The sequence below is a fragment of the Anolis carolinensis genome, chromosome 6 (genome assembly GCF_035594765.1).
Source record: "Anolis carolinensis isolate JA03-04 chromosome 6, rAnoCar3.1.pri, whole genome shotgun sequence".
In the NCBI taxonomy this organism is placed as follows: domain Eukaryota; kingdom Metazoa; phylum Chordata; class Lepidosauria; order Squamata; family Dactyloidae; genus Anolis; species Anolis carolinensis.
The window spans coordinates 41880360-41906808 of NC_085846.1; the positions used below are offsets into that span (position 1 = coordinate 41880360).

Sequence of the window (26449 nt, forward strand, 5' to 3'; positions counted from 1 at the left end):
TGCTCCTGACATGAAAAAAACAAACAAACAAACAAACAAAAACAGCAAGGTAGAGAGAAAATCTGGACTGGATTCCTAGCTGGAGCAGCTCTGGCTCTTCCTGCAAGGCAGAAACTCCAGCTCCTTGTGATTGCTTCCTCGAACGTTCTGGGAGGAGTCCAATCCGGAGAGTCCATTCCATAGATTGCAGTCCAACCTGGTGCAGCAGAGCCTCAGTCTCAACAGCGAGTACAGGGCTTCCAGCAGACCACATCGCACTTTGTGGCTCAGTGCCTCAGCCTGCCTGCCTTTGCCTGCTCGCCACGTGCTCTTCTCTGTTTTGGGAGATTGCCGTCTACTGAGGAAGTCTGGATTCACTTTGAGTGCTTTCTATTCCTGGTACTGTATGTTTTGCTTCAAGAAGACAGAGAGGGAAAGAAAGAACAAGAGAGGGAGGGAAAGGCTGAAATTACAGTATGACGAAAATGATGTGCCTTTCTTTTAGACTGACCAACACACATTTTGTTGTCTCAAATGTGCTTCCTTGCCACAGTGGTTGGGTGGAACTAAGCACTGCCTATCTCTGAACATTTTATACATTATTTGCTATTTATAAAGTACATTTTTAAATTTTAAATTTAAAAACATAAAAAAACTGGAGTGGTTTTTCAGGGACGACATCGGATTAATAGCATTTTAATGGAAAAATCTGCTTGAGATAAGGATGTTCTGACTTAAGAACATGGTCATAGGACAAATTACATTCTTAAGTCAAGGTGTCACTGTATGTGAAATCACTTTCACATATTGCACTCCAGATGCAAACCTGCAGCAAAAACTCTGATTTCAATTTTCCTCGACACTTTTTTTGAATTTAAGTCACATTGGTCTTGGCAGCAAGAATCCTCATCCCCTCTTTGCCCCGTGTTCCTTCTCCTGACACAAGTAATCATTTATTTATTTACAGTATTTATATTCCGTCCTTCTCACCCCGAAGGGGACTCAGGGCGGATCACATTATATAAAATACTAGCTGTGCCCGGCCACGCGTTGCTGTGGCTTAGTCTGGTGGTGTTGGTCAGTCTACATTAGGTTGTATTTATGCTGTGACCTCCACCCTTCTTTATACTCACATTAGTAGTAGTATTTGAAGTCTGTTACCTTCTTCAATTTTTGTGTTGATTGATAATTGCTTGAGATCCCTGTTATCTTTGGTTTGTTGTTAATCGTGACGTCTGATTCTGCTGAGTGCGGTTTACATCTTATTGTGGTACAATAGTGTTTTTTTTGTTTTGCCTGTGTAGGTGTTTATTATTATTGTTGTTGTAGAGGTCATGAAGGCTGGATAAGTTAGATGCTACTGTATTGTTTTTTGGAGGCCCAGTGTAGCACTGACTGGCCTCTCAGTCTCAGTGCCTGGCTGCTTCTTGCCTGTGATGGTGTTGATTCTTATTGTTGTTGTTGTCATTGTTATTATTGTAATTGTTTTTTTGGAGGCCAAGTGTGAATGTAGGGATTGGGGAAGTGGATGAGCACTGAATGGCCTTGTAGACTCAGTGCATGGCTGATTCTTGCCTGTGTAGGTGTTTATTATTAGTGGGTGAGTGGATGGATAGATGAGTGGATGGATAGATAGAGTGGGTGCTCTCCTTGTTTCCTTTATTCCTATGCTGTTCCCTTTCTCTGCTCCGATCCTGAGCTCGCTGATAAGAACACTCTGGTCAGAAAGGAGGGTAAATATAACCAGATCAATGACCTTTCTCTCCCTTTTGCTCTTGGCTTTCCGGGCAGAGAGGGAGGGCTCTTGTACTTGGCGTTCCTTCGCTTCCCTTCCCTCCCTCCTTCCTTCTTTCTATTTGTCCTAGCCTTTCCTGCCTGCGAAGCCATGGAACTGGGTCAATGGGTTGGATGGCGGGGAAAGGGAGAAGGAAGAGGCCTTTAATTGAAATGCATGGACTCCATGCCATGGCGTGCTGGAATTTGTAGTTTGCATCCAGTCCAACCCCTTTCTTTCTTTTTGTCATGGAGGAAGAACCCACCCAAACCTTTCAGACAGATGGCCATCCGGTTTAGTTGTGTTGTTATAGTCACAATGCGTTGTTGTGAGTTTTTTGGGTCCAGATTGTGGTTTTGTGGTGTGGTTGTGTTGTTACAACCAGGAGGGAAGACTTTTGTGTTGTGTTGCCAAGTTTTGTATTTCTGGGGCGTTTAGTTGTGTTGTTATAGTCATGATGCGTTGTTGTGAGTTTTGTGGGTCCAGATTGTGGTTTTGTGGTTTGGTTGTATTGTTACAACCAGGAGGCAAGGCTTTTGCGTTGTGTTGTCAAGTTTTGTATTTCTGGGGCGTTTAGTTGTGTGCCAAGTTTTGTATTTCTGGGGCGTTTAGTTGTGTTGTTATAGTCACTATGCATTGTTGTGAGTTTTATGGGTCCGGATTGTGGTTTTGTGGTGTGATTGTGTTGTTACAACCAGGAGGCAAGTCTTTTGCATTGTTTTGTCAAATTTTGTATTTCTGGGCGTTTAGTTGTGTTGTTATAGTCACGATGCATTGTTGTGAGTTTTGTGGGTCCGGATTGTGGTTTTGTGGTGTGGTTGTGTTGTTACAACTGGGAGGCAAGGCTTTTGCGTTGTGTTGTCAAGTTTTGTATTTCTGGGGCGTTTAGTTGTGTTGTTATAGTCACGATGCATTGTTGTGAGTTTTGTGCATCCAGATTGTGGTTTTGTGGTGTGGTTGTGTTGTTACAACCAGGAGGCAAGGCTTTTGCATTGTGTTGTCAAGTTTTGTATTTCTGGGGCATTTAGTTGTGTGCCAAGTTTCGTATTTCTGGGGAGTTTAGTTGTGTTGTTATAGTCACGATGCATTGTTGTGAGTTTTATGGGTCCAGATTGTGGTTTTGTGGTGTGGTTGTGTTGTTCCAACCGGGAGGGAAGGCTTTTGAGTTGTGTCACCAAGTTTCGTATTTCTGGGGCATTTAGTTGTGTTGTTATAGTCACGATGCGTTGTTGTGAGTTTTGTGGGTCCAGTTTGGTTTTGTGGTGTGATTGTGTTGTTACAACTGGGAGGCAAGGCTTTTGCGTTGTGTTGCCAAGTTTTGTATTTCTGGGGCGTTTAGTTGTGTTGTTATAGTCATGATGTGTTGTTGTGAGTTTTGTGGGTCCGGATTGTGGTTTTGTGGTGTGATTGTGTTGTTGTATCCGGGAGGCAAGGCTTTTGCATTGTGTTGCCAAGTTTCGTATTTCTGGGATGTTTAGTTTTGTTGTTATAGTCACTGCGCCCGCAACTTTATCCTTTTATATATATAGATTTATCCTTTTATATATATAGATAAGGCAAACATTCAATGCCTGTATACACATAGAACTGAGACAGAGACAGATGCAGAAACAATTTAACCTTCTCCTGAGGGGATGTTCGATTCTGGCCACAGGGGGAAGCAACTGCTTCATCATCCACTGTGATGGCACTTCCACATTCCAACACCGTAAATTAGTTAAATTTGCCCCCCCCCCCTTAGAAGTGGTACCTTATTTCCTACTTGATAGATGCAACTATTTTTTGGGTTGCTAGGTCAGCAACGAGCAGGGGCTATTTTTTATTTTTTAATTGACGGGTGCTCACCCCGCCACGGGCTGGCCTCGAACTCATGACCTCATGGTCAGAGTGATTTATTGCAGCAGGCTGCTCACCAGCCTGCGCCACAGCCCTAGATTTAATAGGACAATCTAGGAGGTGCAGTTACAGAAAGGAGCATAATGAGGGCATTGCCCCCCATAAGAATTCTACCCCAATTATTTGTTCCTACCCCTTTCCTTTGAAGGTCTAAACTGTATTTCTAAATGCTGAATTGAAAACTTAAGATGCTAGAATTTGAGATTTAAAGGAAAATCATATTTGGGAGGGAAAAATACTTATTGCCTGTTAGCCTTTATAGTTTCTTTAAGTGGGGTATTAAATTTGAGAGAACTCAACATATAATTCATTAATAACAAGTGTGAGTGGTCTGTGGGATTGTAAAGGATGTTGTATTAAAATAAGCTATTAATAGATTATTTCCACTGCTAGTGTCAAACTATCTCAAAAGTGAAATAAAAAGGAAGTTTCACTGTGAGTAACCAAGCTGCCAAGTTTACTGTAAACTCATATTTGGATCAAAAGGAAACCTTTTTGGCAATTTTTTACAAAAATTAATCATCCCCAAAAATTTATTTTACATTACATATATATTTATTTTATGTATTTATTTACAGTATTTATATTCCGCCCTTCTCACCCCGAAGGGGACTCAGGGCGGATCACACTATACACATACAGGGCAAACATTCAATGCCCATAAACACATCGAACCGAGACAGAGACAGACAGACAGACAGACAGACACAGAGGCAATTTAACCTTCTCCTGAGGGGATGTTCGATTCTGGCCACAGGTGGGAGCAGCTGCTTCATCATCCACTCTGATGGCACTACCTCACTTCCTCATTCCAACGTTGTAAATTAGTTAAACTTGCCTCCCCACTTTTATAAGTGGTACCTTATTTCCTACTTGATAGATGCAACTATTTTTCGGGTTGCTAGGTCAGCAATGAGCAGGAGCTATATTTTATTTTTAATTGACGGGTGCTCACCCTGCCACGGGCTGGCCTCGAACTCATGAGCTCATGGTCAGAGTGATTTATTGCAGCAGCTGTTTACCAGCCTGCGCCACAGCCGGGCGCCCTATATATGTAGGTATAATTTGGTTAATGAAGCAGATTTTTCCTGGTAATTATTTTTTAACGGCATATTTGATTCTAGAGGCAGCAATAACATGGAAATATTAGGGAGCATTTCCTATACAATAGTCCAAAAAATCTCAAAAACTTTTTATTGAAACTAATGAACTGAACGTGTGAAATGAAACAATCTTGTTATGGAATCTCTTGTATAAGTACACAAAAATATTTAAAACCTTCTATAAGACACTTGATAGCTTTTTCATAATATATCTCTGGATGGTTATATTTTTCTTTCCCCAGCCTCCACTTTATTTCCATTCTGTACTACAAATTGATATACAAGGTGTAGCAGGTCTATTTATCAGTTTCCCTAGTTCTTAGGATGCAAACATGGGATTCAGTGAATGATACCTAAGAGGAATGCATGTACAGTAGTCTCGCTTATCCAACGTAAACGGGCTGGTGGAACGTTGGATAAGCAGATATGTTGGATAATAAGGAGAGATTAAGGAAAAGCCTATTAAACATCAAATTAGGTTATGATTTTACAAATGAAGCACCAAAACATCATGTTATACAACAAATTTGACAGGAAAAATAGTTCAATATGCAGTAATGCTATGTAGTAATTACTGTATTTACGAATTTAGCACCAAAATATCACGATTTATTGAAAACATTGACTACAAAAATGCGTTGGATAATCCAGAACGTTGGATAAGTGAGACTCTACTGTATTAAGAAAAGTACATAAGAATATATGTACACATTGCAGTTCGGGGGGGGGGGGGGGGGAAGAGTCTCACAACCCAATAGATCAGCAGTTCTCAACTTTTGAGTCGCAACACCTATGGGGATCGAATAGCCGTTCCACAGGGGGTTACTGCTTTAGCTCCTTCTCCTCTTTCGTCCTCCTACGGTGGAGTGGGAGCCTCCAGTGGTGCAGCGTGTTAAAGAGCCGAGCTGCTGAACTTGCAGACTGAAAGGTCACAGGTTTGAATCTAGGGAGCGGAGTGAGCACCTGCTGTTAGACCCAGCTTCTGCCAACCTAGCAGTTCGAAAACATGCAAATGTGAGTAGATCAATAGGGTTGGCGGGAAGGTAATGGTGCTCCATGCAGTCATGCCGGCCACATGATCTTGGAGGTATCTACGGACAACGCCAGCTCTTCAGCCTAAGAAATGGACATGAGCACCAACCCCCAGAGTCGGACACAATTAGACTTAATGTTAGGGGAAAACCTTTACCTAAACTACGGTGGCATGGGTTGGAAGGAGCCATGGAGAGATACTTGGAGGCAGGTCCGTGCATGCACATGACGGAAGAAGGCGAGAAGGCGGGCTCACATGCTCTCACTTTTTCCAACTCTCCTTCTCTTTCCCTTATTTTCTATCTGTCCCTCAGTTTCTCTTTCTCTCTCCCCCCCTCCCTTCACGCCTATCTTTCTTTCCCAGCCTCAAAGGAAGGCAATGGTGACAACACAATCTGGCCAAGAAAACCCTGATGGTTTTGGCCCTAAATTTCCAAAGGCCTGGTTTGGTTTGAAGTCTCATCAGAACAGCTGCCCTCTAAAGAAGAGACCTTCTCATCCACATCCCTGTTCGAGTCTATGCAAATTCACCCCTCCTCTTAAGTATATAAGGCAATCTACAAGTTATAAACAGGATACATTCTGTAGGTTTGTTTTGAAGTTGAATGTGCATGTAAGCCAGAATAGGTACATTTCTTAAGTGTAGCTCCAGCCATAACACACACACAAGTTTGAACAGCATAGAGAAGGGTTAACACCCCTGTGGTGTTTGTTTTTCTGTCTGTGCCCCTGCTCAAAAGATGTCACATCACTTTCTGTCCCTGTGAGAATTGAATGTTGAAAAAATAGGAAACAAGGATTGAAGATACAGCTTCAGTGGAGACACTTTTCCCCTTGATAACTCTTTCAGGAGTGAATTTCCCTTCCAAAGGATAGACTCATCTCCCTCCCTGCTGCTTCAGCCCCGTTCTTAACTAGGAGTTGTTTGTAACTCAGGAACAGCCTGTAGTCTGAAGAACAACATTGTCACACAAACATGGACAGTTCTAAGGGATGAAATTATGAAGTAGCAACGAAAATAATTTTATGGTTGGGGGTCACGACAACATGAGGAACTGTATTAAAGGGTTGCGGCATTAGGAAGGTTGGGAACCACTGCAATAGATGGTAAAGATGGGAAGAAAATATAGATGTGGTTTAGAATGTGACATTTTCCACGTTTGTATAAAGAAGAATACCTAAAACATTTCTCCAGCAAATACAATATTAAGATCCATAGCACAGCATGGGAGAACCACCTGCTTTGCGTATTCAACTGTCAGAAACCCCAGCGATATGAAGTAGGTGGCTGTGGTTAGATTGTGGTTCCTTTGTGCTGCTGAAAGTAGTAAAGTAGAAGATATGAGAAAATAAAACTAACTTGAAATTTCTGGACCTAATTGAGCCTGTAGACATGAGAACTGGAAATTCACAAGACTAGATCTTGACCAAGTCCTATTTATAGCAGATCCATTGAAATCACTTGATGTATTGCTGTTGGCCAGAATTTAACTCATGTAATTGGGACGCTAAAGATCTGGCTAGATTGGGTTTTGAGGGGAAAGAAAACCTATCTAATTCTTTAAGAACTGGTGAAATACAGACCCATGAAAATGAAGCATTCTGAATGTCATGTTTAATTTTGCCAAGATTGAAGCTTCCTGCAGCTGTGCAACACATTAATCCATTTGAGCAGATCCTAGATCCTGGGGGAAGTTTACTCTTTTTTTGAAAGATCCTAGGATTTAGAGTTCAAAAAGCAGTGCTTCTAAGCCAGTGGTTCCCAACCTGTGGGTTATCAGGTATTTTGGCCTACAACTCCCCGAAATCCCAGCCAGTTTACCAGCTGTGAGGATTTCTGGGAGTTGTAGGCCAAAACATCTGGGGACCCACAGGGGTTCTCAACCTGTGGATCACGACCCCTTGGCGGGGGTCAAAGGACCCTTTTCACAGGGGTCACCTAAGACTATCGGAAATATTTCCGATCTTAGTACCAAGACACCGCTAACCTTTTCCCGCCTCCTTCACTTCCCAGAGGCCTCTTCTTCCCCGGAGGGAGGTAGTAAAGTCACTCAGCTCCGCCCTCCTCTGCCATTTTAGGAGAAGAGATGGGCGAGATGGAGGTGGGGTTTGCTTTGGAGCCAACAGGGAAGAAGAAGAAGGAGGTAGTGAGAAGGTAGAAGGTGAGGCAGGGGGGCCTTGGGGGAGGCCAGGGCTTAGAGAAGGGTGGAGTGACCCCTTCATGACCGAATCCCAGGGAGAAAGAGAAGTTAACAATGAAAATACATCTTGCATATCAGATAATTATATTACAATTTATAACGGTAGCAAAATTAGTTCTGAAGTAGCAACAAAAATAATTTTATGGTTGGGGGTCACCACAACATGAGGAACTGTATTAAAGGGTCAAAAAATCTGGAAGGTTGAGAACCACCATTCTAAAGGATTACAACGGCAAATCTACATTTAGTAGTTTGAAGGGAATGTCATCTTTAGTTATATTGAATTTTGCTTTTTGGTGATCTAAAGTGAACAATTTTAACTAGTCTGCCATTGCTCTTACAGTGATGCTAAATATGATGTCACATGCCATTAAATAAAGATCTTGAGTAGCAGTGAAATATATTTCTTAGCATCTATAATGACTGTCCTTGTAGGGCCTTCCATTGGCGGCAAGATTCTAGCCTGGATGCAAATAAGTTTCATCTTTAAGTGTTCTTAAAAATGTCCCCAGGGTGTTGGTTCTTCTACTCTAGATTTGGAGAGGTAGTAAAACAGACAGGAAGCTTTCAGAATAACAGGAAACCTCAGATACAGTTAGGGGGTCTGCCAAACCCACCAAGACTGAGAAATATAAGCCGATCCCATCACACAATTACCCAGGTGTTGCTATGTTGGATTCCAAGCCTTACCACAAGCTTTGCAAGCTGAGCACAAAAATATCAGCTCTTACTCAATGCAGAGTGTCTTACTGCTTATGAACAAGGTCTGAAAACCAGGGCCAGAGGGAAACAAAGACACTGTCAGAGGCTGAAGAATGATGCATCCACATGGGATAAAATCTGCCATTAGATACATGAGCAGGAAGCTCCTTTCATGCTCACTGCAGAGTAACAGACAAATACCAACACCCCCAGCATCAATCCACACGCGTAATGGAACTATTGAAACTCTCAAACTGATGAAAGTAAACACTTGAGGTCAAAAATATAGCAACCTCCCTGACACTGGAATTGTGGGCTACTTTGTGCAGGTGCATTTTCCTGCCCTATATTAGCATAACATCTAAATATATTTCTCTTTGCTCATGTGCATTCTGCAAAAATAGGTAACATCATTATAACAATTCCTCCCTCCACCTCATATAACATTTGAGTATTTGCATGTGAGAGAGTTGGAGGAGGACAGAGGACGCATCTATACTCTTGAATGCAGTTTCACACTAGTTTAACTTAATGGCTGAATACTATGGAGTGATGGGAGTTATAGCGAATGTTGTAAATAATCACACTTAATCAGTCACACTTGCCTCTAACATACAAGAGTTCTTTCTCCCACACTGGACCTTCCACAAATAAACCTCCCTTGCCTAATTTCCAACATACCTCACAACCTGTGAGGATGCCCGCCATAGATGTGGGTGAAATGTCAGGAGAGAATGCTTCTGGAACATTACCATACAGCCTAGAAAACCTACAGCAACCCATGAAAGCCTTCGACAACATATCAAAGAAGGGTATGTTCAAGAAAAAGCAAAAGAAAAGACTATCTCTCAGAACCCCTTAGCAGTTCACATGGCCATGATTTGGGAACTGTGGCCACAATGTAACTTTTCCAAGCTTGGATCTCAATTCCAGGTCATAGTGGCAGTAGAAAGGTTGAGCGGTTTGGGACGACCTATATGCCCAAGATTTAACAACAGCTGTGACTCTATGGCCCCTCTCTCCAGCTAGCATAGCTTCTGTTCTGAAGATCTGTTTGTAAAATACAAGCGACTGAATAAAAGATAAAAGATGGATGGCATGATCCATCCCTGAAATGCAAAACGAGCCCATTGGGAAACCCCTTATATGCTTCACATAGAAGGGATAAATTGTGAGGGAGAGGTGGTGGAGGTAAGTATTTTTCCCCCTGAAAGAATCTATTTTGCTGTGGGTAAACACTGAAAACAAATATGTATGTTATCTTTGTAAATAGGGTTTTATTGCTGACAGTTTTAGATAATTAGGTTGCAATAACAAATTTATCGGGTTTTAATGTTTTAATTTTTACTTTGTATGTTCTTATTGTATTGTTAGCTGCTTTGTCTCACCTTGGTGGGGGGTAAAAATCAACTCTGATAATAAATAAAATTGCCACAAAGATATCTTGCTAAGAGGGAGAGAAAGGAAGTACACATTTTTGTCCACAATTCCCTAATATACAGATATTTAAAAATACAAAGTTTCAAAAAGATGGACTGCTATATCCTTGCCACCACAAACTGCCTATGAATTAAACTTAGAACTTGAAAGGGTACCAAAAATATGAGGAAAGAGGCTGTTTATATAAGGAAAAGATAAATTGGAACCATCATTTTGAAACACCCTATATATCTTTTCCCAATATACCCACTTTAATGCATTTTCTATGAATTAAACTCTAACACCAATGCAACACCAACATGGACTAGACCAGAGCGTCTTAAACCTTTCCACTTGGGACCTCTTCTGGCCTGAGAAATTCTTGCGTGACCCTAGATATATAGGTATTACAATAGGTATAAAAAGCAAACATTTACTGATAAGATACCAGAATTTGCAAGGCTTGCTAAACAGGCTTATTTTCCTTTGTTGAAGCATCTTTTGGATGATTTTTTATCACCATCTCATTTTTGTGGGGCCACAAAAAAGGATTAAGGCTGCCTGTAGCCCATAGGCCATGCTTTCTCCACACCTTCACAATATCCAAAGCCCATGGAAGTGAAAGTTAGGGTGTGACTTAAATCAAAATTTCCAAGACTTAAAAAGCACAAGTGAATGTACAAAAATATTCAGTGATCTAAAATCCTGAGTATGCTCATAATGTGGATATTATTTTCTGATAAATCCTCGTTAAAGTATCCATATACCTCTTGGTTTTAAATACACAATTTCTTGTAGCTGTCCTTGGATGTGGCAACCACCAACATTTGAAATTACAGTAGCTCAAATTCTAACAATAGCATATTATTTTAATTTTAAAAATAAAATAAAGTATTAAGTCTAATATGCCAGTGGAACAAGACATTCAAGACATTTTTTTAATGTTCAGTACTGTAAACAAGAATTTCAATAAGTCCTAGCCCTCTCCCATACTTTCAATGTGTAAACCTTTTGACAATACAGGATATACTACAATTAACAATTTCAATTGCTGTTGGAAGAATATTTTAATACTATCTTGTGTAAAATGTCATTCTACGAGAAGAGGTTAATTACACGTTAGGTATGTTACAAAATTTCTGTTCAAATTCTTCCCAAGCACTTTGTTAAGAAATGTCATACCCGATACCTCATTATTGCCAAAGGGCCACAAATACAAACAGCGATGAAACATAAAAGTGCACAATGTTTTAGACCACAAATAAACACAAAAACGATTGGAAGAAGCTCCATTAGAATCCCAGGATAGATTCATTCCACAGCATGTCTTCCTCTGTTGGTCCATTGGCTTCTGCCTTCTTTTTTTCCTTCTTATGTTTTTTGCTCTCCTTTTCAGAAGAATCTTCTTTATTGCCTTTCTCTTTACTAGACTTTGATTTCCCCTCGCTTGCTGAATCTACTTCGTCTTTCTTTTTCTTTTTCTTCTCAACATCATTTCCCAAGTCTGGCTCATCTTCACTGTGTTTTCTCTTCTGTTGTTGAGGATTACCCTCCCCCTCCCCCGTTTGTTCTTTCTCCTCTTTAGACATTTTTGGCAGTTTCTGACTTTTCTCATAAGAGCTAGTGCTATTATCTGAAGATAAAAGCTTGTAGCCATCACCTGATTCAGCTGGTGGCAAGTTGTAATGGTAATCCCTGCAGATGGCCAAGTGAGACACTTGTTTTTCTGAACATTTTTCTGAGCTGCCTTGAGGCATGGCTGCATTTTCTAGTTTTAGTGGTTCCCTGCCAGGTGGAGACCAATGTAGCAATTGGTCTTCAAACGAATTGGCTGATGGGTCTGAGAAAAAAATGGAATGTTGGTCTGGTTCATAAGTATCTCGGCAAAACTTATCTCGCTCAAATGCAAAGGTCTTTTTATGACCATTAATGGTTTCAAATCCTTCATTTCCAAACTCTTCTCTTGGCTTTCTAAAATTAGTTTTTGGTTCTAGCCCTCTAGCTTTTTGTACTTTAATGTAATCTGCCAATTCGTCTTGAAAAGAATCGTATGTTTTCTTTGTGTTCGTCATCAGATTGGCAATCATGTTCTCTCTGCAAAAATAAAGAGAAATTGTAAATTAAATGAACAGTAAAGGATTAGAGAAAAACCATAAAAATGGCTAAGATTAGAATTAAATTTGCTCTGGACAAAAGCATTACTTAAATCAGTTTGGTTTCATATCAACATATAAACTTCAACAATCCAAACCTACATATAGTCACTGGGAGATAAATTTTAATGCAAATTCCTAGGACCGTGAATTATCTGGCACAGGACCATTAAACACCAAACAGTTTTCAAAAGGTGCAGTTGTTGACAACCTTCTAACAGCGAGGAGGAGAAATTATAAAATTATTTGAATGTAGCTTACAAAGATTTAAATCCCTAGAAGTCAGACAAGAACAGATAAAGAGTAGTTCTTACGTCTTCGCAGGGGGCTAGAGCACAAGAGTGAGGAATCTATTTAGGATAGCAGGGAAGTTTCATCTCTACCCCTATGTAAAATTTGGATGGACATCAATGGGTATATCCACATTGTCTTATGTGATGTCACCAGTTCCTTGGAATAAGTGCTGGATTGTGCATTCTCAATCAATGTTATCTGTCTATCCTTCTCCTACATGTTGGGCTCCAGTCCCTGCTTTTATTCAGCAAGTGGGAAGCATGACTAGGGTACAACCAACCACCAAGGATGGGATTCAGCCAGCATTTGAAATGCTACCTTGTCATTAATATGTTTTGAACCGTAAAATGCTCTTTTATTCTGTTTTCAGTGAGACAAAGTATATTAGGCACTTTACAGAGAAAGAAGGTAGAAGACACACAGACTATTTGGCTACACTGGGTACACAAACAGAGGGATATTACATTTTATTCAGCAGTCACACACACATATATATATATTATACATGCATACATGACCATCACTTCTTCCTGTGATGAACACGCAAGCCAAATCACATTCTCTGTAAATCTGTCATTCTGCTGATACACCACCTTTCTCTGTCCCTTGGAGAAAGAAGTGGGTGTCTAGACCCTGCGCTCCAGCAGTCTGCCACATTTTTGTAAAGTAAGGTCTCTTATACGGTATTTTTGCTCTTGTTGAAGTTGTAAATAACTTACAACATGTTATCCAGCTGACTCCATCAGTTCCGGACAAGGAATCATTGTTTGACTCCCTTAACTTAAAGAATTATTGTCTTTGGTCATGTAAACATGTTTTCAACCACAGTTCAATAGGTCATCAATGTCAGCAGTTCTTATCAGCAACTTTTTATCACAATTCAGTAGTTCATGAATTCTTCACCTCCTTCTGCAGGTTTCCAGGCTTCCTTCTCAGAATAGGGTCTTCAACCTTATATAGGCCTCAATCATATAATTTTATTCAATCCACTCATTACAACATGATTGGGCCATCCACAACTCTAGAATCAAGGATAGTTAGGAAAATACTTACTTAATCTGATGTTTATTTCCTTGCATGTGAGACTGGTACATCTCTATGGATGTAAGGCTGATGCTGCAGATGGGGCATATATAGTTACCCACTCCAACGGCTAAAGGAACAGAAGTTCACAGGTTAGAAGCTGCAATTGAAACAACCCCCACCTTGTTATAACCGTGTCCAGTCACTTTGTGCACTCCCTTTGACAAGCACTTTGAGAATAAAAGCAAGTAAACCTTCACACTTATAGCTGTGCAACAATACACACAAACAATTGTAACATGCATCCTAGTGCTGCTTAAAGTAATGGCCTAAAGGGCAGTGTTAGTTTGTAAGCCATATGTTGCTAGGCTAGACAAAGTCTCCAGGAAGAACAGCTGTACCAAAGGGGCACAAATCGTACTGGTTCTTGCCCAAGAAGCACAGATGTATATGATACTGAACATAACCTATTGGATATAACTTACTGAAAAATAACTGCACACAATCTCAGGGCACATATCCTTTTGGCAAATGTGAATCTCCATGAACATATGGAGACCACCTTTTGAAAACCACTAGTCAAGAAAAGCATGACCTTGTTAGAAGTCAACTCTTTGAACAAGTGATATTCACAAGGATTCATATCATGGCACACATGCAACTCAGCTGTTAAACTGAAGAACCATGTCTTTAAATGGCCAAGGACAAAGACATGCCACTACAAAAATATATCTGGTTAGCAGAGGATGGTTGTTTCTTTAAAGTTGAAAAATTGCAGTTGTAATTGCCCAAATCATATACACTCCCTTTAAAACCCCTTTAAAGTATGCACTCAGAGATAAAAAACAAAGACTTCTTTGAAAAATACCTATCTTGTTTACCCATAACCATCCAGTATTAATTCACCATATAGGCGCATTTCTTATTGAAGTTAAGTTACAGGTAGGATGTAGCTTCTCTGTGTTGAGTACACAGGGTCTCATTCTTAATAAATAGTCTATAGTCTTTAAGTATATTTGTAGTCACTGAAGTCCATAAGCATACTTCTATATTAAAATCCAAACAGTAACATGCATACACCTCCACTGAGGTCTGATGCAAAAGCCTGCTTTCATTAAAGATTAGACACATACTGAATACAAAACAGAGTCCTGAGTCTGAACATGCTCAGTACAATCACATGTCTATTGTCCCTCCCACACCAAGAGGTACAGTCAAACTAGCAAATCAACATACACATAGAATACAGGTTAGCAAATATATACATTAACAAACAAATAGTGAGAGGCTTGGGAGGTTGCTATTTCCGACATATGATACATGTGGCACTAAAAGGAAGCAAAATTATACTAGTAGTGGGGACCTAATCTACATTTTCTTTAGAACATACCTGAATTAAAAAATGCACAACACAATGAATGGAAAGGGTATAGAGTGGGATGTTTGAATGTTCAAGATGGCCCATATATCTCTACACTCCACCTCATCGTCTAGACATGTTGGCATCCTATATGAGGGTTTCTTTTTAAAAAATATAGAGAGAAACTGGCAAATAAAACATCTGCAATCTGAACTGGTGGGAGCCAGTTGATTTATGGGAGTCTATTATGTGTGTGTTTCAATGCTGCTTGCTCACCATTGGCCTTGGCTTCCACAGGGATAGCTGTGGTTCCCATCTTAGCTAGCAGTTTCTTACGTGCTTCATTCCGTGTGTGCTTCTTGCCCACATAGTGCTGCCGGGCCATTAGAGGATTGTTAAAGGAAGCTGAGCAGAGCTTGCAAAACCTTTCTGGATCATCCATATCCAAAGTAGTTGCACATGACGAAGATGGATCTTCAGTGTCACCATTTTGTGAAGTCTTTTCAATAGATGGTTCTGGTAGAGTTGGAACCACAGAAGGACCTGGCACAAAGGGCAATGAAAAAAGTCAGGCCCCTTCTACACTGCCATAAAATCCAGATTATCAAAGCAGAAAATCCACATTATCTGTTTTGAACTGGATTATATGAGTCTACACTGCCAGATTTTATATGGCAGTGTAGAAGGGGCTTCGGTTTCTCACTGAAACAGACAAGGAGAAAGAGAAGGAAGAAAGAAACAGAATCAGCACACCTGCAATTTTCAGGATACATTAAGACTGAATACATTTTTGGGGGAGCATTTTGCCCATACAGCAAAATACTTCCAAACCCCAAATCTACCAAAGAGCAATGCCTTTACTGGTAATCCAAAATGTGGAAAAAAAACAGCATGTAAGCTTTTGAAGCACCATTGGCTCCTTTCTTCATCAGGAAAAGATATTAAAATCATACAGAATAAAAGTGACATTGCTAGTCACAGCTTGACAATGCGGCTTCAATCTTATTTCTATGGTCGGTTAAGATGGACCAGAGGGATATCAATGCAGATAGAGGCCACTCTCCTTCAAGTAATAGCATTTAAACTCCATTAGCAACAGAAAAAGTAACTTTCTTTGAGATACAAGCAGCCCATGTCCTGCATAAAGTTAACTACCCCTTTACCAAGCAGAGGATATTGAATTTCTCTATGAACCCAGGTACTGCTACATCTGAAAAAAAAAAACCTTTTTGATGCAGTTTAGGTAAAATTTGTCAACGACTCTTTGTTGGAGATAGAAAATCTAAAAAGAAGTAAATCCCAGACCATTGATTTTGTTAAGGTTTTTCCTGTTGATGTCAAAAGTCCGATATCTTCAAATCCCGGAAACATATTCAGGGAAAGCTTTGCTGGTCATGCAGCAAAATACAAAATTTCTGCATTTTGGCTGGCCAATAAAGGTATCATTCTTTTCTGATTTTGGATAAAGAGAGAATGCAATCTTTGTGGCTGTCCAGCATTATCAAATAAATCCCTAAAATTGGATCCTTCAGCATCGAACATCCTCACTGACCTAATCTTATCCTGGACCACATCACTTGTCTGATTACAATGGCACACACTTTACTACTGACAAACGGTAGATATAGAACAACACAGAACAGTGCTAAGTTTTTACCAGGTTCCGGCTGAGTGCTCTGGCCGGACTGCAGAGACTGATCTGATAATAGCTTCAGCTTTTTGGAGTGGATCTTTCCCAAGTAGTGTGATTGGGCAACCACTGGAGATGAGAACACCATTCTGCAAAGCTTGCAGTAGGAATTTTTGTCAGCATTTGACTCCATCTGAAATTAAAAGACAACACACTGAGTCACGTAATGCTCAAGGGATGGTTCAATCTCTCTCTGTTGAGAGAACAGGAAAAGAAATTAGCATATATGCTTAAAAACTAAGCTTCAGGTTGGGTTCAAAAAGTATGTTCCACATCAGACAAGGGTGATTATTTTGCCTTATAATGTTTTGTTATGAAAGGCTACAACCCAGAGGGAAAGCCAAGTGGAAGCTGGACTGAGCCAGAAACAAATTGCCATCCCACCCCTTCCTTATATATCAAAGTCCTTTTACACTAAATACTTATAGTGCTATGATTCTACTTCACTGTTATGCTTCCATCCTATTGGTGAGCCCCTAGTGCTCTCTGACTGAGAATTCTAAGTATTTCTTCTAAAATGCAGTTCCACAGGACAACACTATGGCAGCTGAAGTGGAATCAGATTACTGTAATTGTGTAACATGAAAGGTGCCATACACGCATGTCTACAAACAAAGCAATGAGGAAGGGGGAGAGACTCAAAGAATTAAGAATGGGGTTCCAGCATCTGGGGAGCCAGATGATACTACTAACTATATCAATTTCAAATGAAGCCCACAGATTTTCCAGCCCTGAGATAAAGTATCACCAATAACACAGACAAGGCAACTTCACCTGGAGCGTCTCCTGCTTGCTGGGCTCCTTTTGTTCAGCATTTATTTGCAAATAAAGTCTGACTTTCTGTGCATGTTTTTTGCCCTGGAAAACAGAAGATTCAGCTTTATATCAGGATGCATTTGGGGGAAAGAAGGAGTATAAGCTATAAATTACCTCCAAAATATTTATAAAGATATGTGATTCAGCACTTGAGATTTTAAGACACTAGATATTGCAGGATACTTTGTATCAAACATGATGATGGCAATCTGCTTAGAAAAGGTCTTTAGGCATATGTTTTCATGACATCCAGATTGGCTTATTGCAGTGTACTCTATATACAACTACATGGAAAAGTATTGTGGAACTTGGTATAGAATCAAAGGCCATGATAGAACATGGTAGGTATTTTCCAACAGTATCAGAAGAATGGCTTGTCCATTAATTTTTCAGAGTATATTCAAAACATTGGTGATTACATTTGGGTTGTTCAGGCCCAAGGGATATCTAAGAGGCCCTCTCCTCTTTACCCAGTCTGGCTGCTCCCTCAAATCTGCTGGAAAGGTTCTTCATGTCTTACTTTCAAACATAGTTGTTGAAAATCAAAGGGGTCTTTTTATGCAGCTATATTTAAATTGTGGAATTCCTTACTGCAGCAGGTCCATTTGGCCCTAACATTTTTGATTTTTGCTGCTTTGCCATGGTGGTTCTGTTTTTAATAAACCTGTGATTTGATGGACAAACAAAGGTTTTATAGCTAACTTATGTGTTCTTATATTGGTTTTTTCCTGTTACACCTATTATCTTTGTGAACTGGGTTGCTTTAATTTTGACCTACTTTGTTGTTTTTGGAAAGCTACATATTTGTCTCTGGACAAAGTAGAAGGGTGGAACTTGCTTATTTATTGGAAATACATAATGAAATCTGCAATAGCAATACATCTGGATTTCATGTTTATAATGGTCTGATACTACTTGCTACAGTAATGTAATTAAAACACTAACAAGAAAAATCTTAAGAGTTTACTTAGTGTATGTCCATTTCAAAAATCTTAACTCTAGCCACATATCAAAAGGGCAGAGATGCATCTTATGCAGAATAGGGTTTATATGATAAAATCAGCCTTTGAATTGCGCCCAGAAAAGATTTGGCAGCCAATGGAGCTGTTGCAACAGAAGAGTTATGTGCTCACTCTAGCCAGCCTAGCCTGCCACTTTATTGGACCAACTGAAGTCAGAGCACTTTTCAAAGGCAACCCCCTGTAGACTGCATTACAGAAATCCAAATGGGATGTAACCAAGGCATGCATTACTGTAGCTATACCTGACTCCCCCAGGGATCGGTGCAATTGGCACACTAGTTTTAACTGTGCAAATCACTCTTGGTTACTGCTGAAACCTGGGCATCCAGATTCAGAGTCAAATCCAGGAGTAGCCCCAAGCTGCGAAACTTTATTTTCTGGGAGAGTGTAACTCCATCTAACACAGGCTGAATACTTATTCCCAGGTCTAAGATCTCTGTGATTATTTCTTATCAAGAAAAGTGTGCTTATACTGGCAAAAACTGAATTACCCCTGCTAATGAACAGGGGACCATGAAACACAAGTGATGTGTTCAATGTCCAATCTTACCTCATAATGTGCTACTCTTTGGGATTCAAACTTCAGCACAGCCCCACAAACTTTACAGAAAGTATCTGTACAAAGTTCTTTTCTGGTGACTTCATCCAAAGTGTAATCTAAAGTGAATGGTTAAGGGTACAGTGTCAGTTACCAGAACACAGAGAGCCATTTATTTATGAGAGCTACACTGAAAAACCTAAATGAATGATCACACTATGTAATAACATTTGAAAACTTTCCTGTTCTTGGTTTTAAAGTGTTATTTCCTGTTAAATTGTGCGATATGTACTTTGAAATTAGTTGTTATACTTCAGAAACTTCAGTTTTTGTGGCTGCCACAAACTAGGTTGAATTGGTTGAGATATTCATTTAAAATCTATAGCAAAATGTGCTGCAGGGTGTCCTGAAAAAACAAAGTTTTTGCAGTTTAATAAACATTTCCATGTTTTTATGATATACTTAATTAGGAAATCACATTTATAAACTAGGAACAAAAATAGTGTTACCTAGTGTAATATAAAAGGGCCCGTACACTACATACAATATGTATTTCCCAATATCCATTTTGGCTCTTTTAAGCTATGTGAGACTCTTGGCTTGTGCCAGCCATCGTCTCTTTCTGGTAGGGGAAAAATTGCTTTGACATTTCTAGCTTCGAAGTCAATCTACAGTTCCACACTTGTAAGATGCCTGACTGCTATAAATACAACACTATTATTGAACTTCTCTTTTGAGAGATAATCACGGCTATAGAGAAGGATACAATTATAATAAAGTTGCCATTTATTCTCTGAACTGAAAATAAGTATAGTTGCTGTGATTCCATTTAATTCTTGCACAGTGTAAAATTACACCAGTGCTGTTCTGCTGAAGTTATACGTGCAGGCTGCTAATCCATGCTAGGGATCATTCATATACAGTATCACAAAAGCACAGCCACTTGCACAAGAGCCAAAGCAGTGCAACAACACTTATGCATCTCTGGTTAGGACACTGTTCTTATGCAATATTCAGAAAAACATAACAGTTTGTGTAATACTCATTCAAGCATAAAGAATCAATATGTGAGGCTAGTCTAAAGCGAATGGACTGATAACTGCTGGGAGTATTCACATACACAAAGGTGAATAAAGCTTAATCTAGATTTAAAATACATTGTAAACTGGGAAATAGTTAATTTGGAGTCCTAGCTCTGACTGAACTTAATTTATCTCAAGCTTTAGATCCAATTCTGAATATAAGCATGTTGCCCCAGAAAGATCAGGTGCACAATTCAAAGGTTCTCTTATGGAGATACAGATAGTTGTTTAATGTCATTATTTTCCCCTTGGTCTGTGTACTTCAAGGCAAACAAGAAAAACTGATATGGTATAGCAATTTTGGGTGGGAATTATACATCTAAGATATTTTAAAATCTGTGTATTTTTCAAGTATTCAAATTATGATCAGCCTAGCTGAAGATAAATAGAAGTGTACTTTAACATTTGTATCTGCAATACCTCCCAGTGCAAAGGTAAAAAAAACCCCACACATCATAGACTGCTTAACTATTGATAACAAATTCCTAAAGATAAGGCTACGTGAGACAAATTCCACAGAATATTAAATATACAGCCGGATTAATGATGAGTTAATGGAGAGAACACTCCACAAAAGGAAACCTACCTAACAAAAATTAGAAGACACACCTAAGATTTAGCATTTTACTGGAAATCTAGAAATAATCTCTTAATAAATTATAGACGTTGTAAACTCACCAGAAACTGAGAATGTCTGGACAACAATTAATGTATTGGTAGCCTCATTTTATTGAATTCTATTAACTGAATCCTGTTAACACATTTTTTGGGGTCAAAAGGGCTTCCACAGAACATAATCTAAAGTTACATTCTAGAATAACGTATTAGACCTGGAGACGAGACTTTGCAATCACTCAGAGAAGAAGCTTCAGACCTGATGCCTGAGTGGGAAGTCCTGCCCTCTAGAGACAAAAAATTGGAACTGCTTGGTTGCTAAAAAGGACATGGGGGTCTTTATTATAAAGATCTGACAAACCATCGGAGTATTCCTTGCTTGAAGAAACTCTATGAAATATATAGTGTCACCATAACTTGATGGGCAGTTTGAAAGCACATATGCATGGATCCACAGAGAAATCCATGGAACATACATAATAGTAGCTTTCATTGCTTAATGCTGCCGTAAAATATTTAGTCCTAAAAAGCATGGAGAAGGGGGTGTTTGGATGTGGAAAATTTAAACTGACTGCTTTTATTTTTATGTATATAGTCTCTTATTTTAATGGTGAATGTTTGGGTGATTGTCAGGGAACTTTGTAGGCTGGAAAAGCGGGGCCCAAGGAACCACATGTCACCTACAAGATGCATTTTCACCACCTAAGTTATTACAGTCTTCTCTATGTAAATGAAAAACCAATCAGGTCATTTAAAAAAATATAAATATGTATAACCTGCTCAGCACAAATATTTGATTCTTACTTAGGACCTCTTCACATGGTTCAAAATTTGGCGGCAGCAGCAGGCATTTCTGTTATGCCAGAGCCCGACGCTTCCATCACACACTGGAAAGGTACTTACGGGTGGGCTCCGTGTCAGAACTGTCAACAAAACCCTGCCTCCACTGAAAAATTGCCAGCGGTGGTGGACAGGAGGCTCCCTGTCTTTTCTTATGGAAAAGACTCCACATTCAATTGATTTCACTTTTAAAGGAAGCAATAACTAATTTTAGACATTTTCTATCTGCTGCAAGAAAGTCTTCAAGAACAGTAAAGCTTCGGACTCGATCTGGAGTTCATCAGTTTTGAGAAGGATGGGCTAAAAGTCGCAGCTTGGGGTAAGATACAGGTTTATCAATGAACTCTGAGAAGACATTGGTGGCGTGGAACATCTTTCACCACCTGAGGCTGATGACCTCATTCCAACTCCTCTTTGACAGAAATAAGTCTGGATATTGTTTTCCAAATTGTCCTATGCACATCAAGGTCCCTTAGATGACTGTTAATAACCTTATGCTATGGTTCAAAACACAGCTGCTGTAAGAACTATTTGAAACAAGCCAAGATGAAAATAATAATATAAACTAGAAAGCATTTATAAGAAAATAGCTGCCCAAAAGTAGGGGAAGTTATGAAAAAAGAATTTTTATGAACTTGTTTTTGAGAAGACCACACCAAGAAGTAGATGGAAGTCAAGATACCCTGTAATCTTTCCTTTTGTTTATTTTTTGTCTTTCCCATATTTTTTTATTTTTGGCCACCCTCTCTTTTTATATATTGGATAAAACCATTTTGTGCTATCAATAAAATTATTTTTAAAAAATATAGTTGCTGATATTGTGATTGGTTTTTGGCATTTGCTTAGAGCACTTGCTGGTGGATGGTTCTTTTCCATGTCAATTCAAAAAGTGCTGGTGTTTACATTTAAAGCTCTATATAACATTAAGAGCGGTTTGCTTGAAGAATTATCTGCTTGCATTGCAAGCAGCTCATGAATTCAGAGCACCTTCAGAGGTCTTTCCCTGGGTCTCTACTTCATCTTGAGGTAGGTGAGTGGCAACTGGGAAAAGGACTTCACTGAAGGTGCTCCATTTCTTAATTTCCATCTGCAGAGAGACGTGACACCTTTTCACTTTAAAGAACTAAACAGAAGCCTTTTCCTCTTCAGGAATATATAGTTCCTCTACTATTCATTTTATTATGTTATGGATTGTTGATACTAGTTTCTATTTTTTTATTTTCTAAACCAGTGGTTCTCAACCAGATGTTTTGGGCTTCAACTCCCAGAAATCCTAACAGCTGGTAAACTGGCTGGGATGTCTGGGAGTTGTAGGCCAAAACACGTGGGGACCCACAGGTTGAGAACCACTGTAAACCATCCTTACATTATGTATTGAAGGATACTGTATAAAACGACAAAAGTTTAAAGGGACAGGCAAGGAGCTGGAAGTGAAATATAGCTCAACCCATACCACACATTTCTCAGCCCAAATAATTAAGTTTCCTCTCTTGCTTAGATGTGGATAGGATTGAATCCTTAAACCCAATTTCTGCTCTTACGTGTATATTACCAAACATACTGGGGAACTGCAGAATGAAGCACATACTGATGATCTATTGATGCAATTGGTAAGAGAACAGCTGATCCACAAGATAGTAACATTCACTTCATTTAATCAGTTAATTAAAATTTTTGATCAGATAAAAAGCTGATTCTAATTAGGCAGCATATTTCCAAGAATGCATTAAAGAAGCACAACTTCTCTTCCACCTCAACCTCAGCACAACAGGAAACGCCTTTTATAAGATGATGCCTGCAGAAAAATTTACACATAATTTAGAAATGAAATAGGATTATCTTTAAGACTATTGCATGTATTCATATTTAAGTTTGTGCAGATTTTGCATAATCATACAATTAACTATAATTTATTTAATTGGTAAATAGGGTAAGCTTTACTTAATCAGTTGTGCTTTATAAAAAAGGGATATGGAGGACCAGTTCATACCTCTGGAATGCATACAGCATTAAACTTCTGGCCAGACAGCACTTGTGCTTGGGCACTATTTGTGTGAATAGCTGCCATCATGCAAATGCAACATGAGCAAACTCTACAATTGCACTGTTAAGAACAGCTGCCAAAATCAAGCCTTTTATGTGTACAAAGGGAACCTGGAGAGGTTAATGTATGCAAACAACATAGCCCAACTACAAAGCCATTTGCTTTTTGTGCTCCTGAAGTAATAGTATGGGTCTGCTGTTGTGTGAAACTGATTTGACATCAGTGCATACGGTACAACCCCCATAGATCCCTCATAGACACATGAAACCATAGGCAAAAGCAAACTTATGTTTTGACTATGTTTGAGCTGGAAGACTGAGGGAGACCTATAAACACTTCCAGGAGGGAATATTTTTTGGAGTGTGGGGAGGTGAAATTTTGAATATTTAGTCTGTGGATAAGAGAGTTGCTCTGTGATATGCTTGTATCAATCTGAATTACTCAAAACATGTGTTACACCTTTGCTTCACAAAACCGTGCTTACATTGGACAGTTTTAAACTTGAGGTAGTAAGCTGGGCAAAGATTTGCCATGGATTAACCCAGAAATGGTCTCAATATGCAAGATATCAGATCGTTTTTCATTCAGTCTCAAACCTTGGAAAACATCACTGGCTAGGTAGGCCACTCATCTCCCATACTGAACTTTTAAAAACATACTGCCTAACATGTAATATCTTGAAAATTGTGAAAATATTTGGGAAGTAACTAACTTGTAAGCTTTTGCATCTTTGGTTTGTTTCTATAACCATATAAAATATCATGCACATAAAAAGTCTTGAGTCTTTGAGAAGCATGACGGAGATGGAAACTTGCTTGAGATAGTGATGTCACTTTTCCAAACAGAAAAGTAAGTTATTTTTCTGATCAAGGAAAGGGGGGTGGGTGGAGGGGGGGTATAGGCTATACTTTAGTAGGAGTATTTGCATTTATTTATTTATTTGAATGGCTAAGGTCCCAGGTTCTGTTTCTGGCCTTTCCAATTTATTGATCTTAGATAGTGGCTTTGGAACCTCTTGTTCAAAGTAAATAGTCCTGGCCAGATGACCCAATAATTTAATTGTTTAGCAGATTCGTATATAAAAATCTTGTGAAATGTATAAACTTTAAAACACAGCAAATGAACTAGTATTCAATCAAAACCTATTCTTTTGCTTTGTACAATAAAGTACAAATCCTGAACTGAAGATTGCTCAATTCAGGTATATAACACAGCTAGAATTAAACTTCAAAATGGGACAGGTTCACTCCTTCATTCTCACTTCCATTACTGCTTACAGTTTTCTATAAGAGTTGACAGCATGAAACTCTGAACGGCTGATTAAATAAGATGTTGTAAGAATATTTCTGTTACTACCCCATTCCCTTAGGGCGCAATTAACACATGTCATCTGCACTTACATGAATGTTTAAAATGCATTAAAAAGAAGGGAAGTAGCCCTGTCCTTGTGACAGTGAGTCCAATTATACCTCTCCCAGAACCACTGTGTGGATGTCACGACCCAGGCAGCAGAGGCACCAATAACCATACACAGAGGCCAGAATCTAACAATATCTTTATTGAAGGAATATATAAAGTTAATAAAAACAAGTGTAGAAAATAGTCCAGAATTAGACCCTTCAGGAAAGGTCAGAATTAGTCCAAAAAAGCAATGTCCAATAAGAAATATTAAGGTCCAAAGTTGTAATCCAATAACCGAAACACTCACTTTGCCAAGCAAAGTGAGGGGAGATGACAAGGTCCTTTAGTCCATAAAACTTGAGCGTGGCTAGGAAATAACTTGATACTTGAAACAAGGCTGGAACGTGGAACAAGGTAACTAAGAACAAGAACAAGGTCCGTGGAATAACTTGGTAAAATCCGTGAAACAAGGCAAGGATTAGTCCTGGGAAACAAGGCAAAGTCCGTAGGTAAACAAGGCTGGGAAGCAAGGCGAAGGCTGGATAGCAAGGCAAGGCTTGAGCTGAAGCGAGGCTTGAATCGGAGCGCGCTGTCCAGACACAACTCGCTCCGTAGGCTGACGAATTGACTCCGCGAAGTTGCTACGCGGGCAAAACACCTATATAGAGTCAAACTTTCTCACCAAAGCGATTCTCTGGGAATCAGAAACGAAAGCTAAACTCTGAGACCAGATGTTAAACTCCTTAAAGATTCTCACGAGAACCAATGTTAATTGGCAACATTCTTAGCTGCTATCCTCGCACTCCTGCGCGAAGCTGAATCCAAACTTCTCTGTTGTTTACAAAACTCCCGGCGCAAGAACACGGGAGAAGTAGGCTCTGGGGTTGTTTGACATACTTCTGGGGCACAACTTTCTTGCAGGTGCAAGGTTTCCAGATCTGCCTGGGAAAGATCTGGCTGAGAGGAATCCAGTTCAGACTGGGAAGGTAAAAAACCCAAGTTTTCATCTTCATCAGGAATTACAATGTCCTGAGCAGGACTACAAGGCCCATGGTTCATCACACTATCCCCCTCCTCAGGGCCCCTCCCAAACTGGGGTCCTCTCCCCGAGGCGCGAGGTCGCGGTTTGGTGGGATAGGTCAGATGGAAGCGACGGGTTAGATCAGGAGCATGGACTGTGGAGGCGTCTTCCCAAGAGCGTTCCTCAGGCCCAAAACCCACCCAGTCAATGAGATATTGTAGGCGGCGGCGATGAAAGCGAGAATCCAAAATGTCCTCGACCTCGAACTCCTCCTCCCCATTCATCAAAACAGGAGGGGGGGCCGGTTGGTCTGTATCAGGACGCACACCATCCGCCGGAAGGAGCAGGGAACGGTGAAACACTGGGTGAATGCGCATTGAACGCGGAAGTTGGAGTTTGAAAGTCACGGGGTTTAATTGCGCCACCACTGGATAGGGGCCAATG

General features: G+C 39.7%; 1 protein-coding gene across 2 annotated transcripts in view; it reads right to left on the bottom strand.

The window, feature by feature from the left end:
• Positions 1-11030: 11030 nt before the first annotated feature.
• krcc1 (lysine rich coiled-coil 1) overlaps positions 11031-26449 on the bottom strand; it is a 28803-nt gene continuing 13384 nt past the window's right edge. The window contains exons 2-7 of one of the 2 annotated variants that reach the window (XM_003222340.4): positions 19015-19121; positions 17401-17484; positions 16594-16759; positions 15213-15479; positions 13607-13706; positions 11031-12200 (exon numbers count right to left, since the gene is read on the bottom strand). In XM_003222340.4, coding sequence (XP_003222388.2) covers positions 11399-12200; positions 13607-13706; positions 15213-15479; positions 16594-16759; positions 17401-17484; positions 19015-19121 — 1526 coding nt within the window. In that variant the 3' untranslated portion in view covers positions 11031-11398. The remainder of the gene's footprint in view (positions 12201-13606; positions 13707-15212; positions 15480-16593; positions 16760-17400; positions 17485-19014; positions 19122-26449) is intronic. The other variant, XM_008113110.3, reaches the window with a different exon arrangement.